This window comes from Portunus trituberculatus, chromosome 38, assembly GCF_017591435.1.
Source record: "Portunus trituberculatus isolate SZX2019 chromosome 38, ASM1759143v1, whole genome shotgun sequence".
In the NCBI taxonomy this organism is placed as follows: Eukaryota; Metazoa; Arthropoda; class Malacostraca; order Decapoda; family Portunidae; genus Portunus; species Portunus trituberculatus.
Genome location: NC_059292.1, coordinates 19,999,597 through 20,019,307, shown reverse-complemented (window position 1 = coordinate 20,019,307; position 19,711 = coordinate 19,999,597). Strand labels below are relative to the sequence as shown.

Here is a 19,711-nt window from a genome sequence, read left to right as displayed (position 1 = left end):
TTCTCTCTCTCTCTCTCTCTCTCTCTCTCTCTCTCTCTCTCTCTCTCTCTCTCTCTCTCTCTCTCTCTCTCTCTCTCTCTCTCTCTCTCTCTCTCTCTCTCTCTCTCTCTCTCTCTCTCTCTCTCTCCTCCCCTCTTCCTCTTGAAAGATAAACTACATGCATCCCGCTTGTGTCTAAAATATTAGCAAATGTCACTCTCTCTCTCTCTCTCTCTCTCTCTCTCTCTCTCTCTCTCTCTCTCTCTCTCTCTCTCTCTCTCTCTCTCTCTCTCTCTCTCTCTCTCTCTCTCTCTCTCTCTCTCTCTCTCTCTCTCTCTCTCTCTCTCTCTCTCTCTCTCTCTCCTGTCGCCTGTTCTGATACCACTCTCATTCAAAAGTTGTCTCCCTGTAACATGGCGAGAGACCCGAGGTATAGAAGTAAGGTGTGCGGGAGAGGTGGCGGAATCAGACACAGTGAAATCACTCTCGCTCCCACTATCCATGGTTGGTGACACAGTGACATAGAGCATATGTTTACTCCTGATGAGTGTTGCCAGCTCACAAGCAAAGAAAACGGGAAGAAAATAGCCAAAATATATCCGTAAAAAGTCTAAATGTCTATCGACGTGCCCCAAGTCTTGCATGATGAACGTCTATCGATGTGTCCCGAGTTTTGCGGGTTAAGTTGTTATTTTGGGCAATATAGTTAATTTATATTGTGCATACAATAAACATTGTATTTATCTTATATTAAATCTATATTTGGTTGGTATTTAAAGCATGTTAATTTTTTTTTTGGGGGGGCGGGTAAATTCATATCACAAGAATTAATTAATTCTATTTCCATGAATTTCTATGGGAAAAATTGATTTGATATACAATTTTTTTTATATACAACGATCGTCACGGAATGAATTAAATTTGTATGTCGAAGTACCACTGTACATGTCAGTTTAGTACATGAAATGTCTATGTGAATTTGGTACTTGCCACGTACTCATATGACACCCCCGTCTCTTAGTTTTACAGGTGCTTTGTTGCTTTAGTACATGGTTATTAAACTTTTAACTGCCACTGGAAACTGGTACATGTCTTTTAAGTATGTGTGAGTGTAGTATGTGGTGGTGTCACATTTGTATGTATTAGAAAGGTAACATATAAGGTGTAAAGACTTTGTAAAGCCCCTTACACATGAAGGGCATGATCGGCGAGCAGACATTGTTACCAATTTGTGGTGTGGATGGCGATAACGAGTGTAGATGATGTCACTGATGAGGAAAGCATGGGAAAACTATCAGAGTGCTTGTGGTTGAGGCACTGGATGGCCGCCTGACTAGGGACCATGTTGCCAGACACAAAATGTTGCAAGTCAACACTGCCTTCCGTAGGTATCTGTGTTAAGTGTACAAAAGCTAGCGTTAAGCTATAGAGAATCAATCAATACATTTATATTTAAACTGCCCGGCAACAATTCTTACGTCTCATGTTGTCGTGTTCAACACAATTCATGCTAGTCATCGTTGCACTTGCCAGCACAGCTGACTCCACTCTGCCCTCTGCTCTGTATCTGTCTGGTCCAAATCGTTCGCCTGCCTATTGGTTATCTTAACTGCCTTAAAATGGCAGACTATCACATGACAGAAGGTAAATGTAAAGGCAGCATTGTTTACGTTTCCGAAGGCCATATTTTCGTGAAAGACCGGCAATATCAGTCCAAGTTACATGTTAGGTGTTGGCTTTTTTTACAACTGGCCTGAAGTGCCCAGCAAGAGCACACATTTGTCTCAACACTGACAAACTAGAAGTTAAAGTGCCTAACCGTGATAGTGGCTCTCAAGAAGTTGAGCTTGGCAAGAAAGATCTGAGGATACATGTCAAGGAAATGGTCATTGCTGAGCCTCCACGTAATCCAAGAGAGGTCTTTGATGAGGTTGCCGTGATGTAAGCGATGGGATTGCCAGTCAAGTGTCATACAATAACATCAGAAGCAGCTCTGGAATGAGCACCTGAAGCTGCAACCCACCCCCTGCCCTCTTGTCCCCAGGAGGCTGACCCTGCAATATAGGTGAGCATGTACAACCACATTTTATCAGGGTCAAAGTGTTATTGACAACCATATAGCTGTTTACTTGTGGAGGAATGACATTCAGCAAGTGTTGGTGAGTAATGCATCATTCTGTTGCATGAAATTATATGATATGGTTATAAAACGATGTAAAATGTTTGATTCTATGGTATGTTTACTACTTCTCTTGTGATATGTTATAATGTATGATCGTACGTTAAGTTTACTACTTTCCTATGATAACTACTTAATCAATAAGAACTACTTCTAACTTAACATATATGTAATGATTTATATTACTCTCCATTTTCCTTTCTAATTTCTCTCTTCTCTTTTTTTTTGCCTGGTATTATATCTGTTCTCTTTTTTTAGGGGCAAGTTCAGGAAATGGTGACGGATTCCATGTTTAAGACCGTGCCAAAGCTGTTCAAACTGCATCTCATGTTCTTTGGCCTGTTTGGTGACAACTTCCTGCCCCTGTTCTCCACCTTGATGACTGGCAAACCAGAGGTGCTGTACAGTGCAGTGTATGAGACTATTTCAATTAAGTATCCCAACTTGAAGCCATGCAAAGTACACACTGATTATGAGTGTGCGATACATTCAGCTATACTGTCTGTCTGGCCAGAGGCAGAAGTGGAAGGCTGTTACTTCCACCACAATCAGGTAAGATTTTTTTTACTTGTTTTTCTTTAACTTTAAACTTTCTACTCTTTCACTTTCCATTCATACTTTTAATAGTACAAATTAGTATTATCTTGCAGGCTGTGGGAGAACATCATGGTATGTAGCCTTGTCCCAGCTTACCACAACAAGGAGTTACTGTTTAGGAAGTGGGTGAAGAGCTTTTTTGCCCTGCCCCTTCTTCCCAATCACAAGATTGAAGAGGGCTTTGGTTTGCTGAAAAGCAGTAGGCCCCAGATCCACCACGACGGTGTTCCTCTCAATACGCAAGTCATCAGCTTTGTGGTCTACTATGAGAGGTTCTGGATGGGTGAGATGAGGGACAAAATGTGTGTGTGGGGTAGTGCTCATTGCACTAACAACAGAGACCAGCTTTCGCATTCAGGCTGACCAGGAGGTTGTTGCCCAGGAGGAGGATGCTTCGGTGGTTGCTGCACAGGAGATTGCTGCCAGGAGGTTGTTGGCCAGGAAGCTGCTGCCAAGAAAAAATTCAACCGTTGTGCTGTCTGCTTGCAGGAGAACATCTCGGTCACACGGCCCATTTACTTGGTGCTGTGTGGCCATGGGGACATATGTAAGGAGTGTGTTCAGAAAGTTTCCACCAAGACCTGCCACCTGTGTAGGGCTGAAATCTTTACTTTTGTTCAGGTTATTGTCAATGACTAATTACAGATTTACTTTGTCTGGAATGTGATTGATTGCGATTGATTAATTGTGATTGATTGATTGTGTTAGAAGCAAGTGGATGCAAAAGGATGTAGTTGATAACTTTTGACAATAAAGGTATATATTCATTATAATGTACTTATATTATCATTAACCACATATCTAAAGGACAGTGGTCAAGAAAACCATGTACTTAGTACATTACTGCAGAAAAACTAGGTACTTAGTTCTAGTATTTATAAAAAAAACCATGTAATTAAATGACAAGTTATACGTACTAAAATGACAGTGAAGGCTACTTTAAACCCAAGGGACAAGGGTAATTAGTACGTGAAATCATGTACTTAAGTGACCATACTTATGAAACACTGGATCATGAACTTAAATGACATGTGACCACGTACGTTTGAAACACGTACCAAAGTCCCCCACCCCCTTGTGGTACTCCACTTGTTAGTTTACTCCAGGATGAGTATGTATCTCTGATCACAGTTCTCATCTCTTTGTCCTTCAAGTAATCCCCTATTCAATATAACATTACTCCTTCCAGTCCTCCTATGTTCTTTAACTTCCAAAGTAGTCTGCTATGAGGGATTTTATCAAAAGCCTTTTTTATGTCTAGGTGCACAGTGTCCCCCCATCCATCTCTGCTCTCCAGTCCTTCTACTACTCTTGAGTAGAAACTTAGTAAATTTGATTCACATCATCGTCCTGTCCTGAACCCAAATTGTCTGTTCGATATAACTTTCTTTTAGTCCAGATATTTAACCCATTTTTCACATATCTTCTCCACAACACTTGTAAGTGACACTGGTCTGTAATGTAAGGGCTCAGTTTACTTTCCTCCTTTGAATATTGTGATTATGTTAGCTCTCTTCCATTCCAGTGGTATTCTCCCTTCCTTTAACCCCTTCGTGCGGGATGTTAAAAAAGCCCGCCTGTATGATATACGGGTGGTAGTGCCACGCGCCCGAGCGCGGGAAACTCGTGCAAGCTTGTCATACTTGTCGTCTTTGTGTATTATGCTGCTAGTTTTTAGTCACTATATCGCCTTCGAAGAGGAAAGTGGACGCTTCTCTCTTCGGAGAAAAGAGAGAGAGAGAGAGAGAGAGAGAGAGAGAGAGAGAGACATTTGCTAATAGAGAGAGAGAGAAAGAGAGATTAGAAAATTTGTTGTTTGTGTGTGTGTGTGTGTGTGTGTGTGTGTGTGTGTGTGTGTGTGTGTGTGTGTGTGTGTGTGTGTGTGTGTGTGTTTTCACGAATGTTACAAGGCGGGGCGCATGTAACTTATCTTTCGAGAGGAGAGGGGAGGAGGAAGGAGATGGGGAGGAGGAAAGGGAGATGGGGAGGAGGAAGGAGATGGGGAGGAGGAAAGAGAGATGGGGAGGAGGAAGAGAGAGAGAGAGAGAGAGAGAGAGAGAGAGAGAGAGAGAGAGAGAGAGAGAGATGGGAACAGTCTATGCCATTGGGTAATTTTAGACACAAGGCAGGACGCATGTAGCTTATCTTTAGTGATTGGTGGAGACAAGGATGGTGGGAGGAGCACTAAGATTTCAAGGACAGCATACGGCGTGTGTAGTTGGTATCCAACACACTATACGGGACAACTGAACTGAAGAAAGCTCAGAAAAGAAATATGACGTCTACGTAGGCGTCACCGTATTTGCTACTGGGGCTTCATGACGCCCACATAGGCGTCACCGTAGTGAAGGGGTTAATGAGCTGATAACCATTTCCCAAATTGGTTCTAACAGTTGATCCTTTAGTGCCCAGCTGACACACCATCTGGCCCCATTGCTTTTCTGATATCCAAATTTTCTAGTAGTCTTTGAATTTCTTGCTTGTGCACTATGATTTCCTGCAAACCTTGACTACTGAATGTTCTATTTGGTTTTGTAAACCCCTCTTCTTCAGTGAAAACAGTTTTGAAGCTCTCTTCATAATTTCACTCATTTCCTCTGCTGTTTGGTATGTCTTCCCTCCTTTAACTATTTTTTCTATTACTTCCTTATTCTTCATCTTAGCATTTGTATATTTGTAGAAAAGCTTGGGTTCATCTTCGCATTTCCACAGCACATCTTTCTCAAAGTTTCTTTCTTTCTCTCCCCTTATTCTAATACATTAGTGTCTTGCATCCCTATACTGCTGTCTGTTGCTTTAATTTTTCTGCTTTTTGAGTTTCTTCTATACATCTACCATTGTACCAGGCTTGTATACTGTTCTTTACTCTATAGATTGGTACGTATTTCCTCATTTCCTTGTTATACTTCAGTAGGAATTATTCATATTTCTCCTATACTGTCATTCCATTCATAATGTTCCTCCATTCTATAGCACCAAAAAATTGTCAACTTTTCAAAATTTACTATTGCATAATTTAATCTCTCCTTTTTGTAGTCTTCTCTGTATCTTAACACATCCTCTTACTGCATTTCTAATTCTAACGTTAATGGTCAATTCTTCCCATTGGACTTTGATAATGTATGATAGGAGAGGGCTCCAGCTTTGTGAATACCAAGTCAAGCAATGATGGTTCTTCTTCCCCTCTGTATTGTGTTGATTCTTCCACCCACTGATCCACTGTATTCACCTTAGTTAACTGTAATATCTCCTCGCTCCACGATCCAGCATTACCCATTACTTCATCTCTCCAGTATACTCTTTTGCAGTTGAAGTCTGCTACTAATGATATTTTTCCATCTCTTCCAATCATATTATCATATACAGTAATACTCCTCTTAACAAACGTCCGTTTAACGAATTTCCGGTTTAACGTACTATATAAAGTTAGACCAAAAAGTCCGCATAACGTACAACCACATCTGTTTTAGCGAATTTTCTGGGTTTGAATTTGCCGGGTGAGGGACAGAATGCGGTAGCTTCGCTGTGATTGGCTGGCTCACCGCCTCTGTCTCTAGCGCTCCTGGAGCTGGATCCAAGATTCTTTAACAAGGTCAGAGCAGCCTCTTGTAGCACAATGGCATCCATGAACGCTTGGAAAGGGACGGTGACAAGGTTGCTCTGAGGTTGCTAGGAACACCACCTCTCCAGGTGGTGTTACTGTCTTATATATGGATTTATGTTCACAAAACAACATTTCTCTTAGCTTTTTACAAACCTTGCCCCCAAGAAAGGATTGTTTTGTAATGCATAAAGTGAAATCTTACATGAAATACCAAAAAATAAAGCAGAGATGAGACGAAGCGGGAGACTCGCGGCCACTCGGCCACTTCTTCTTCTTCTTATGACCCTTTTGCTTGCGTGTTACTTTCATCATGATGTTTATGTTTTCACTCCTCTATTGCCTGCTATAATGGATATCATATCTTAGTATTCATATACGGTCATGCCACGAGGATAACCTTGACTCCGTGGCACTGATTGATAGTGAATTACTAATGAAATACTGCGGTATTTCACAAGAAGAAGGGTCACAAGAAGAAGAAGAAGTGGCCGAGTTGCCACGAGTCTCCCGTTTTGTCTGTGGCTCATCTCATCTCTGCTTTATTTTTTGGTATTCCATGTAAGATTTCACTTTATGCATTACAAAACAATCCTTTCTTGGGGACAGGGTTTGTAAAAAGCTAATAGAAATGTTGTTTTGTGAACGTAAATGCGAGAATGTGAGAGAATTTGTACGTAGCTCCTCTAACTTTAAATGATTCATATGACATCATAAAAGTAGTGGTACACCGGTGGCCCAATATGGTGCCAAACGTATATATATATATATATATATATATATATATATATATATATATATATATATATATATATATTTTTTTTTTTTTTTTTTTTAACCCATGTGGTATGTTGGGGACCAGCCCAGAACGCATCCCCCCTATTTCCATTATTTCCTATGGGAAAATTACATCCGCTTAACGAATTTTCGCTCTACGAACAGCTTTGACACCCCCTATCCTGTTTGTTAAGCGGAGTATTACTGTACTTAATCACCTCTCCTTGCATTTCCTTATGTTCTTTTTATTCTCCATGTATTTGTCTTAGGTGGCACATACATGAGTATGATTCTCCTTTTTTTTTTTTTTTTCCATTTCTTCTGTCTTGATTGTTACTTCCATTACTTCTGCCATGCCATCTCCATAGTGCACTTCCTCCATACATATATTATCACAAACCATTATTAGCACTCCTCTTCCTTCCCCTTTTCCCCATTCTGTCTCTTCTCCAACTTTTATATCTTTCTTCCTTAAAGCTAACATGGACTTCCTCTCTTAGGTTTGTTTCAGCTATCCACTTTACATCTGGTCTTTTCAAATCCTTCTAGTAGTCTCTAACCTCCAACACACCTGACAACAATCCAAATATATTTATATATGTCACTTAATTCCTTGGCTTTTCCATTACCTCCTCTTTTTCCTGAAGATACCACTTCTTCAGCCTTATATCTAGTGTGTGTGTATGTGTGTGTGTGTGTGTGTGTGTGTGTGTGTGTGTGTGTGTGTGTAATTCACTGTTTGATCTGCTGCAGTCTCTGACGAGACAGCCAGACGTTACCCTACGGAATGAGCTCAAAGCTCATTATTTCTGATCTTGGGATAGGCCTGAGACCAGGCACACACCACACACCGGGACAATGAGGTCACAACTCTTCGATTTACATCCCGTACCTACTCGCTGCTAGGTGAACAGGGGCTACACGTGAAAGGAGACACACCCAAATATCTCCACCCGGCCGGGGAATCGAACCCCGGTCATCTGGCTTGTGAAGCCAGCACTCTAACCACTGAGCTACCGGGCCGTGTGTGTGTGTGTGTGTGTGTGTGTGTGTGTGTGTGTGTGTGTGTGTGTGTGTGTGTGTGTGTGTGTGTGTGTCATACACTTAAGGTCATTTGCTGGTCACCCAGCCAGCCTTTCCCCTATAGAAAGAGCTCAGAGCTTATACTGACCAATCTTTGGGTAGGACTGTGACTACTCACATACCACACTTTGAGACAGTGAGGCCATGACTCCTCAAGTTACATCCTGTACCTACTTACTGCTAGGTGAACAGGGGCTACACTGTAAAGGGCTTGCCCATTTACCTTGTCACACCTAGGACTTGAATTTGGGTTTTCTCAGTTGTGAACAGAACATGCTGTGTGTGTGTGGACAAAACTAAGATTAAATGCCCATTTACCTGGCAATCGAACAAGGACAATGGAACAGATGAGGAGGAGGTAGACAGTCAGTGGAGGAATGTTTGTTTAGTTGTGGCCAAATACAGACTGAACAACATGCATTCAAACATTGTCTGGTGTCATGGAATGTGTGTAGGCAATTGAACATAGCATTCTTACAAAATTTAATGGAAAGATGTGACTATGATAATGTGTGTGCTGCTGTATATTCTGTTTTAAGTTTATATTCATAGTTGTCAGGTAATTAGAGGATTAAAAATTCCATTTCTTTTTAAATAGTTGCATTGTCTAGGGTTTTTTTTTGTGTAGAAAGTGTTATGTTGAAAGTGAACTTATTTTGTTTTTGTAAGTGTTTTCTCCTTTTACTTGTGTTTTAAGTTACTTAATTGCTGATTTGTCTTATCTACTTTGCTTATTTTTATTTGGTCTCCTATCATAAATATTTATTTTTAAGATGTATTACAAAGCTTACAATATCAGTTTTGTGTTGCTTTTTTTCAAGTTGTAGTAGTGCAATGACTCATGTTAGTGAATATAATCCACATGTCATTTTAGGTATTTTTATTGTGTTTTACTATGTTTCATTCTCTTATTATGGACAACCGTTGTATTGATATATTATTATTTGTAATACTGATTTATTGTGGTCAGTAAATATCTATCTATCTGTCTGTCTGTCTGTCTGTCTGTCTGTCTGTCTGTCTGTCTGTCTGTCTGTCTGTCTGTCTGTCTGTCTATCTATCTATCTGTGTGTGTATTTACCTAGTTGTATTGTACAGGGTTCGAGCGGGGCTCATAGTGTCCTGTCTCCATGTCTCCATTTATCCAATTATTCCTTAAAGTTATACACATTATGTGCTGTAACAACTTCATTACTCAATGCATTCCACTTCTCCACCATCCTGTTTGGAAAACTGTATTTTCCAGTATCCTTCACACACTGCCTCATCCTGATCTTCTTTACATGACCTCTTGTCCTTCCATCTTCTGTCACAAGCACCAGGTCTTCCTTGTCTATCTTTTCAATGCCATTGACTATCTCGTACATTGTTATTAGGTCTCCTCATTCTCTTCTATCTTGTAAGGTTGGTAGTCCCATTGCCTTCAACCATTCTTCATATGTTAGGTCCTTTAGTTCCGACACCATCTTTGTAGCAATCTTCTATATCTGTTCTAATCTTCTTATATCTTTTTTAGAGTTTGGAGACCACACCACAGCTGCATATTCCAGCTTTGGATGTATCATGCTTGTGATGATTTTTTTCATCATATCTTTGTCCATGAATTGAAATGCCGTTCTTATATTAGTCAACATTTTATATGATAATCCAAATATCTTGCTTATGTGTTTTATGGGGTTCAGACTTTCCTGTATAATCACTCCCAGATCTTTTTCCTCTGTAGTCTTCATTATTTGTTCCTCATCCATCAAATAGTTCCATACCGGTCTACTTTTGCCCTTTCCTAGTTCCATTACGTGACATTTCTTGTCATTGAACTCCAATTTCAACTTCTTACTCCACTCATAGATCTTGTTTATATCTTTCTGTAACAGCAAACTGTCCTCCCGGGTTTTGATAACTCTTAGTAGCTTTGCACCATCAGCAAATAAATTAATGTAACTGTTTATCCCATTTTGTGTGTGTGTGTGTGTGTGTGTGTGTGTGTGTGTGTGTGTGTGTGTGTGTGTGTGTGTGTGTGTGTATGTGTGTGTGTAAGTGTGGAAGGGGTGGTGGATAATTTGATTATGGGGGTGTGATCAGAATATACTCAGAGAAATCGCTCAAATTGAGTTTTCGTGGCAATATATATATCTGAACCCAGACTTCCACCTCGGGGACTTTTAACCGTGATCCATCCAGCAGTATCATGTTGACCTCACGGCCAGTATACTGGTCACCATGAACTAGCTCTCTTCTCACCGTGCAACCCGTAGATCCACTGTCACACATTACCTTAATAGCATGCTCGCCCAGTCGGCCATCCGCGACCACCAGGTTCCCTTGGGGATGCACATTAGCGGCAGCTAGTCATATGGCGTGAGCCCCAACTTCGCACATATTCTCACGCGGAAAGGCGCCTTCTCGATTCTCAGTGCCCACAGCCTGAGTACCTGCACTCCTGTTATATTGGTCCCTTGGGCCTTCGGAGGCTTGATATGCAGCAGCATTCCTCTGCCAAGGTCTATTATGATGGCCTTCGTGCCGCGAACTATACCCTCTACCACGAGAAGGATAATTTGGGTAATTTGATCTGGCATAATGAGGCTTATCCCAGAACCTGTATTGTGATGGCGGATGTGGACCCCTTTCCTTCGCCATACCTACTGCCGCAGGCTTCGTCGAGTTCGAGTCTGACTTAGCCGCGGGGTGGGGCTGTAGGGCCCTGTCTTTGACAGACTTACTCCTATTGCCTTCATGTGCCTCGAAATAGGCATTCGCCACGCCACCTCACTCATTTCTTTAAGTTTACCCACTTTATCAATCTTCAAACGGGCAACTAAATCCTCAGGGCAAGACTTAACAAACTGGGTTTGTAGGAGCAGATCCTTAATACCCTTGACGGTATTTTCAGCACCATCCTTTTCCTGCCAGTCACGTAAGTACACTGCAAGCCTTGACGCAAACTGGGATGCTGTCTCATTGCTGCTCATAGAGGCAGAGAAAAATTGCTCCTTCAGCTTTTCAGCTGATAGCCCATATGCAGCTAACAAAGCCTCTTTCATATTCTTATAGTCCCGGTTCCCAGGATCTAATCTGTGAATTATCTCCAAGGGCTTGCCTTCGAAAAGAGTCACGAATTGCAGCTTTTTCGTAACCTCATCATACTCTAGTGCGTCCGCCGCCTGTTCGAATCTTTCTATGAAAAATTCGATTCTGTCACTTCCAGGCTTGAAACTGGGAAGTTTTATCCTAGGCGTGGAGAGATGAGAGCTCCTGCCGTTACCATAGTTACCAGAACCCTCACCATTCAAATGAACGGCCTTTGATCTGAGTTCTAGTATCCTGATTTCATTCTCCTCCTCCTTCACTCTCTCTCTTTCCAGCCTTCTCTCTTCCCTCTCTTTGTCTCTCTCCTCTCTCTCTCTTTCTTTCTCTATATAATTTCTTATCTCCTCCGTGGTCTTATATTATAACCGAGGCACTCGGCCTCTTCCTTTAATTCGCGGACTGTTTTGAAGCTAGACATCGCTACTTCTGTGACCTGTGATTGTGTAAGAGTGTGAGAAGTCCCTGTTCGGGTGCAAAATATTGTGGAAAGTGTGGTGGATGATTTGATTATGGGGGTGTGATCAGAATATACTCAGAGAAATCGCTCAAATTGAGTTCTCGTGGCGAATATATTATATATCTGAACCTCTTAACCAACTTGCACCCGCAATCCTCACAATTTCAAATTTATTTTAAGGGAACACTCTCTCGGGACCCAACACAGACAGGTAATCACAGAAGCAAACACAGTTGCTACGCTTTTCACTTTATTAGATAAATTATAACAACACCATACATGCCATGCGGTCGCATACACACACACACAGGCACACACTAAATATTCCTAGAATAACTAAGGAAAAGGACTTACCACCACTCTGGGGTACAATACTCTGCCATGTGTGAGCTCGTGAATATTAAATACTACCTTGTACAAAGGCAGCGACCACCCACGTGGACTCCAGGGCCTCCAGGATCACTCTGCCACGTGGGGACAAAGGCACGAACGCACAACACAAATGTTTCTAGAAATAGTTCATCTCAGCTCTTCACAGCTGGGTAACCACCTGTAAAACACTAATCTGTCCTTGCAGAACAGCCTGAAATAAATGATGTAGCTCGTGGCTCCCAACCACTGCTTAACACACTCTCAAAGCCTGAAACAGATGATACACGTGGCCCCACGGCCTCAGTACGTGAGCACAGAGTCAAAGTAATCCGTCTTTTATCTTGGAGATCGGTATCTCCTCCGCTTCTGCACAACGCTCGGCAAATCGTATCTATCTTAAGAGGCTGTTTTCCCTCTGATAAGATGATAGAATCGAAGCCGCGTGCAATATATGGAGGAAAATTACCGACCTCGTGAGCAACACACCCACTTCACACCGAGACGCGCACTAGACTGACCTGCGCGGAGACCCACTGCAGGTCACGTGCCCTGGCTTGACCCCATTAAACAATAGCTTTTTGTCTAATTCTCCTCATTCCTCTTTCTAACACTATCCCAACTCTGCACAGACACGTTTATACACCGAAGATGCCCACAGATATGCACAACTCGATGGTGTGCACATGAAAGAAGCAAATTGTTGAGGAAATTTAAATATCGCGCTGAGGTTGAGATTGGCAACTCTGCGCTGCCATCGGCCTCCTCGCCAGACTCAGAGTTGCCAATTATCTATCTGCTGTTTCTCATTACTACAGCTCCATAATGACACTAGTCATTTCCTCAGCATTCTAAAATTGTAGCCAATATGTAATTACACATCTCAGTACTATCAGCTGGGAGAATAACTCGTTCTTCTGAACTAGCTTCTCCCAGCAATGTGTATTCCTCCACCTTGAAGACAGGCGAACATAGCCTTGCGCGGGCATCGTCTGTGGTTTCTTTCTATGAATTTATTCGCTGGCATGGCTTACCATGACAGTAAGTATGTGTAAGAGCACGCCTGTGCTTGCTTCAGGACATAATTGGATTATGTCACTTCTTGAGGGATAAACAAGACAAGGTAATAAAAAGGAGTAAAAACAACAGAGCAGTAGGTTTTCATTATCATTTATTGGAACACTATTTCGTTTTTACAATACAGAAACAATTTAATATTATTTATCATAATTTACAGACTAAATCATCATCCTGCAATACAACCAAATCGACCCACAGATCCTCCTCCAAATGTGCCACGTCTCCGCTTCTCTCCTGAACATTCTCCAAGGTAAGACTTCTTTTTAGTAGGAAAGCAAAGTTCAAACTTTTCATAGTGAATAAATAATTGCATGTAGTACATTTCACCCCTCAAGACTAACATTCTCTCTTATAAATTATATCTTACAAATCAAGCCAGGGACAATCTTTTCTAGTTTTTTTAGGGAATTAGAGATAATTATTTCAGGAAATAATCTCATAACAGAGATCAGGATCGGTATGGAAAAAAAGTCATAAGTCTATTAAGAGCTGAATGCAGTTCATAAGCTCATAAGCCTTACGAATAATGTAGAAAAGCTTGCATTGAGCTGTGAGTTCTATTATCTTGTTGCTGTTATAAGTCATAGAGAGGAAGGACTTCTACTAAAGAGGTTACTAGCTACTCAGTGATAATGGTGAAGCAGCAAGAACTCTTGGTACTATAGCGCTAAAATATTTTGGTTGGGTTTGGCTAAATTTTACTTTGAAAACTTGAATTCAAAGTTTTCTAAGTACAGTAAGTCCTCGTTATATGGTACATATGCGTTCCTGAAAATCTTACCGCAAATCGAAATTACCGTATACCGAACCCATTATAACATGTAATAATAGGGAATGCGTTCCAGCACGTCAAAAGTCACCCCCTACAGAAATAAAAATACATGAAAATAGTCATTAAAAAAAAAAAAAAAGTAAAGTACCGCACAAAAGAAATAAACAGAAAATATTTTTATTTACCTTTCAATCGCCATGTATTCTATCAGATGATGTCCCTCCCGAGGCTAAGGGACAGTAGGGATTTCAGCCCTTACTTATCTTCCACTGAGTGGGCAGATGAGGATAAGATGTCGTCGTCTGCACTGTTGGAAGCAGATGTGGAAGGGGCAGCTGTAGCAGGGTCGGCACGTTTCACTGGTTTCAAGAAAGAGGATATGGAGGAAGGACTAGCTGTAGAACCATTGGTAGCAGATGTGGAAGGGCCAGCTGTAGCAGGGTTGGCAGGTGTGACAAGGACGGCATGTCTGACTGGCTTGAAGAACGAGTAGATGGAGGACTGTTTGTTTTTTCTTGTTTTTTCATCATAGATTTATTGATAAAATCTTGACACTTCTCTACGTCATGAGCCACTTTGCTACTCCTGGCAGGATTTGGGTCACGTTCCTTCAGAGTTTCCAGAGCTTTTCAATACCACCGAGACATTCTCTAAAAGTTTTGATGTCCAGGCCACGCACAGGTTCTTCTTCCTTGTCTCTCTCTTTTCTGCCTCCTGTGATGCCTTGTCTAGCTCTATAAGTTCATCATTTGAGAGAGGTTCAGCATTGCTTTCCAAAAGATCTTTAACATCATCATCATCAATTTCATTGAAGCCATCCCAATGGCACAGATTTACTATGTCATTTCTGATCGCACCGATGTTGTCTTCAGCGAAGCCTGAGAAGTCATGTGCGCATTCTGGCCATACTTTATTCCACGCCAAGTTTATGGTAGACGTCCTCACTTCGTCTCAAGATGACGATGTTATCTAAAGCGTGCTTGATGTTATACGACTTCAACCATTCTCTGGTAGTGGGCTTGCCAGGCCCATCTGTGCTCTTTATCAGTTGCTGCATGGTTCACTGCTGATAGTAGGCTTTAAATGTTTGCCATAATTATTATGAATATATTTGTGCTTACAAAAGACCCTTTAATATTCCATTTATACATCTAATTAGTAATGCATGTAAGTAATATGTTATTAAGTTAAAAAAAAAAAGGGTTAGGAGTGGAAGAGATAGCATTCTCCAAGGGTGGTCAAAGTCAGTACTGTGAGTGGCGGGAAGGTGTGGCATGGATGACGTCATCACCCCTGCTCCCCCATGCTGGGCCCTCTTGGATGACATGAACGGATACTGTATCTGTGAATTTTTCTTACCGTATATCGAATTGAGGATAGTAATTTCCAAATACCGTAACTGAATTTACCGGATAAAGAACTACCGAATAACGAGAACTTACTATATTTGATGATCTTTACAAGGGAATGAAGGTGTAGCCAGTGTAAGTTCACTTGAATTGTATGTTTGGCAATGTTTACACTTGTGTGAGTCCCTGAGTGCTGGGTAGACCAAGTGAATGTACACTGGAGCAGCACGCCCCAAAACCTCATCCAACAAAATCTAATGAAACTTTAATTAACGAAAATAATTTGTTTCAAAATAGCAGAATTAATTAGTTGTGGCTAGGTTTGGTTTAGTTCAGATTGGGTGATATGAGACTCATGCTATTGCTAGAATCACTATCAACCATGCTGGCATGGAAAAAAATAGCCTAAAGAATGGAAAATTTGAGGACCACCAGTCTGGCTGGTGCCAGGAGCTTGGGGCACTTCTGGGAATGGCTGCATCAGCTGCTAGTGGTGGGCAGGATTCAATAACTTAAGAACTCATGGTTCCGAGTCTGAAGGCTTGTGGATTCGTGGGAACTGATTCTGGAACCGGTTCCCACACTCTTCTGGGACTCGGGTGGAAAGCACATAGCGAGTCCCAGACACTGGACTCGCCAGCATGTTGCTAGACAAATCTGAGTGCAAGGTGAATCTGGGAACTGAGTTTTGCTCTCTCCTTGGACTCGGGTGGAAAGTGCGTAGCAAGTCCCAGACACTGGAGTTACCAGTGTGTATGCTAGTTGAATCGCAGCATAGGAATGGATAGGGCAAGAAGTTTGGTTACGAAGGTCATTAATGAATAATCGAAAGAGAGTGGGTGATAGGACAGAACCCTGAGGAACACCACTATTAATAGATTTAGGAGAATTGTGCCCATCTACTACAGCTGCAATAGAACGGTTAGAATGGAAACTTGAGATAAAATTGCAGAGGGAAGGATAGAAACTGTAGGAGGGGAGTTTTGAAATCAAAGCTTTGTGCCAGACTCTATCAAAAGCTTTTGTTTAACACAACAGCAAAAGTGATAGCTGGTGGCATCTGGAATGTGTGAGTGGGATGGATTTCAGTGGAAAGTCATTGAGGCAATGAGTTTTTTTTATGATTTATGTAGATTAAGTTGTCTTGCTATTGTTTAATCAAACTTTACATGGAGTATTTTGAACATTTTCTGTTGGAGATTTATTTGTTTATGATTTTCAACACTAACTAACAGTTTCTCTTAGTTTGTTTGTCAATACATTATATGTAAAAGTAAAAAACTAGTTTGCAGCCATTTTTTTTTTTTTTTTTACTTTTATACCTTGACAGGCAAGAGGAGTTACTAAGTACTTAATGACAATGATTTTGATAGCTTGTGGATTAAAATGAAGAACTTAGGCACTCAGCACAATAGCCCTACATCCCATAGCACACTGACCTTCCACTGGTGCAATTACCTCCTCCACCTAGCACATAAACTTGGCTGGTAGGCATGCTGAGCTGCCCAACCTTCCTTCACTTACAGTACTCCATGCAGAGAAACTGTAATGATAGAGGGTAGTGCATTACTTGTCATCATAGCAGATATAATTTTATCCATTAGTGAAATTTTTGTTGTCGCATTTGAATCCGGAGGTTTCGTAGCAAATATTGTTTGCTTAGGGTAGCACAAACTGCTGCCTCTACTCTATCATGTATTTATTCAATAAGGTTTTTAGGGAATTATTTGATTTTCCTGGATTTGAGATACTGGTTTCCTTATGGGATCTGATATGCAAATTTGCCATTTGCATAACAATTTATGACCTAGGAATGTTGTTATTCCATGTGGCTTTCATGGATGGAGGAGTCCTGAGGCTGTTATTGTCTTGGTTAGCAGGAACTAGTGATGCTGTTTTGGTGGTAGAAATCACCATTTAAGTCAGTAGTTCCCAAACTTTTGTCTGTCATTTTCCCACTGCACCCAGCTTAACCATCCAGATATCCCCCCCTGATGTGTGCGAGGGAAAGAGTAGTCAAAACTTGCATGAAATTAATCCGGTAGATACAGTGCCACCCATCTACAACAGGCATACTCTCTCTCTCTCTCTCTCTCTCTCTCTCTCTCTCTCTCTCTCTCTCTCTCTCTCTCTCTCTCTCTCTCTCTCTCTCTCTCTCTCTCTCTCTCTCTCTCTCTGACAAAATCTATCAGATTTTTTATTGCTAGTAGGCATTGTAATTATTTTCTTGCTGGTAGTTTCAAATTTCCTCCCTGGGATAAATTTCCCCTATTTTATGAAATGCTGGGTTAAATAGTTTTTCCAAGGAGGAGTTATGAGCCCCAGTGGGGAGCTAAACACAGTGTCCTCTCTGATTATGCAGAAATTAGATGTAGCTTCTACAGCTATTTTCCTAGTTTTTACACCTGGTTTCCCTTTATTGTTAGGGCTGGGACGATGTCTCCTGACAGAGGACTTTGTTTTTGGCTTATGAGAACTGTTATCCTAAGTAGATGCCCTTCCTAACCTTGGACTATGGCCAGGATTTGCACCCATGTGCTTGAGGACCCTGTGATCCCTGAAGTGTGTGCAGCCACACTGTACCACAGCAACCCTATGTAGCTTCTATAGCTCTCTGGTTCAGCAACCTTGATTGGCCAACATATACCAACTTAGCTTCTGGCTAACCATCTCTGTTGGCAGGCAAGGAAGTGGATGAGCATGAGATTGTGGTCCAGTTAAGGGGAGCAGGATAACCTTTGTGGCTGTCACTTCAAGAGTGCTTTTCCTCTTTCTTTTGGGTGGTGAATACCAGAAATATTTTGTTGATCAAGGTGAAGTTGTATCCAACTATCATCACCAATAATGAGATCCTTGAGTAACTCAGTGAAAGTTGCTGTAGTTAAGCTAACTCACTGAACAGAATTGTCTTTGCTGACAACTCTTTGGGTTTAGGAAAGAAGTTAGACATAAGCAATGAAAATTTGCAGTTTATTCCTATTGAATTAAAGTAAAAAAATAAAGATACATATAGATTTATATCATATATTAACTAAGCTACCTTAATACTACACATTAACTTTTTAACATACTTATCTTGGGGCAATGTCACAAGTACATATGCATGTTGTATCCAGGGATACAAAATTTCAAACACTATTACTGCACTGTTGCCCATTGCTAACTCAGACTAATAGGAGGAAAGGTTGGTCCAACAAATGTGAATGTCCAACTTAAATTTTTGGGATTTAAAATTTGGTATTACATTTGCCTCTTCGAAACCTTCAGACCCTAAATTACCCAATGGTGTAGTTTATTTTTTGCTAATTAAATACCCTTCCCACCAGGAAGCCATTTTTAAATGTCTCGTGGTTGCGTCATAGCCTGACTCACGCCCTATACAGTGTGTGGCCAGGCGTCAGAAATAACGTCCTTACAGGCATAAGTTGATGAGGATTAGAATCAGAAACTTCAAGAAGAGAAGGCAACAAGAAACAAACAAACAAACATATCATTGGGAGACAGCTGAACCTTGAATCCTTGCCTCCCCTCTCCCTTCTGTCATGTTTGATATCTCCCCCTCCAAGACACTCCCCACACCCCACGCCTCACTGTCACCCTTCTCCACCATCTCTCTACATCATAAGACTACAGTGGTGCCTTGGAATATAAACTTAATCTGTTCAAAATTTTGTTCTTAGTTCTCAAAATGTTCTTACTCCAAAGCATCAAAATACATGTATTCTTATGGAAGAAATAATTCGTTCTAAACCACCTCTCAAGACCAAAAAATTGTATTTTTCACCTAATTTCTTACTTTTTGCATACTTTTACTATATATACTACTACTACTATCATGCTATAACTATAGAAGATAGGAAAATAAAGCAGAAAAGTAAGCAAAATGTAATATAATGAAAATTCAACTTCTCATGGTCAGAAACAAGCTTCACCACATCCTCCTCATGTGACTCCATCAAGCCAGCACCACACACTCTTATATAAGCCAATAAGTTTTTCTTTGATATACTGCATTCATTATGGAAAATAAATCAATGAAGTAAGCAAATTGTAATATGAAAATTCAACTTCTTCATGGTCAGAAACAAGCGTCAACACATCCTCCTCAGACAACTCCATCAAGCCAGCAATATGCACTCTTATCTAAACCAATAACGAGATGAAAATAACGATTCCAATATTGTCATGCATCATAATATGTTTCTTAACTGCTTACTTATCCATGGAAATACATGTATATCTTATATCTCACCAAGAAGTACAGGCAACCCCTGCTTAACGAAGGTTCAAACAACGAAATTTCGCTACAACGAAGGTTTCATTTTACTACCATCTGCTCGTTTAACGAACACCAAACTCGCTTTAACGAAGTTTTATC

General features: G+C 40.9%; 2 protein-coding genes across 2 annotated transcripts in view; both read left to right on the top strand.

Moving 5' to 3' along the window:
* LOC123514585 overlaps positions 1 to 19,711 on the top strand; it is an 86,266-nt gene that overhangs the window by 40,409 nt on the left and 26,146 nt on the right. The window contains exon 3 of the mRNA XM_045272549.1: positions 13,370 to 13,462. Within this exon, the coding sequence (XP_045128484.1) occupies positions 13,370 to 13,462 (93 nt within the window). The remainder of the gene's footprint in view (positions 1 to 13,369; positions 13,463 to 19,711) is intronic.
* LOC123514586 lies at positions 847 to 3,577 on the top strand. Its single transcript, XM_045272550.1, has 3 exons — positions 847 to 2,044; positions 2,417 to 2,710; positions 2,809 to 3,577. The coding sequence occupies exons 2-3, from the start codon at positions 2,631 to 2,633 to the stop codon at positions 3,116 to 3,118; spliced, it is 390 nt and encodes a 129-aa protein (XP_045128485.1). The 5' UTR covers positions 847 to 2,044; positions 2,417 to 2,630; the 3' UTR covers positions 3,119 to 3,577.

Excerpts from the sequence above, each read along its gene's own strand:
- LOC123514586 (XM_045272550.1), top strand. The coding sequence starts at position 2,631 with ATGAGTGTGCGATACATTCAGCTATACTGTCTGTCTGGCCAGAGGCAG. Across the intron at positions 2,711-2,808 it reads GTTACTTCCACCACAATCAG|GCTGTGGGAGAACATCATGG; the intron begins GTAAGATTTTTT and ends ATTATCTTGCAG.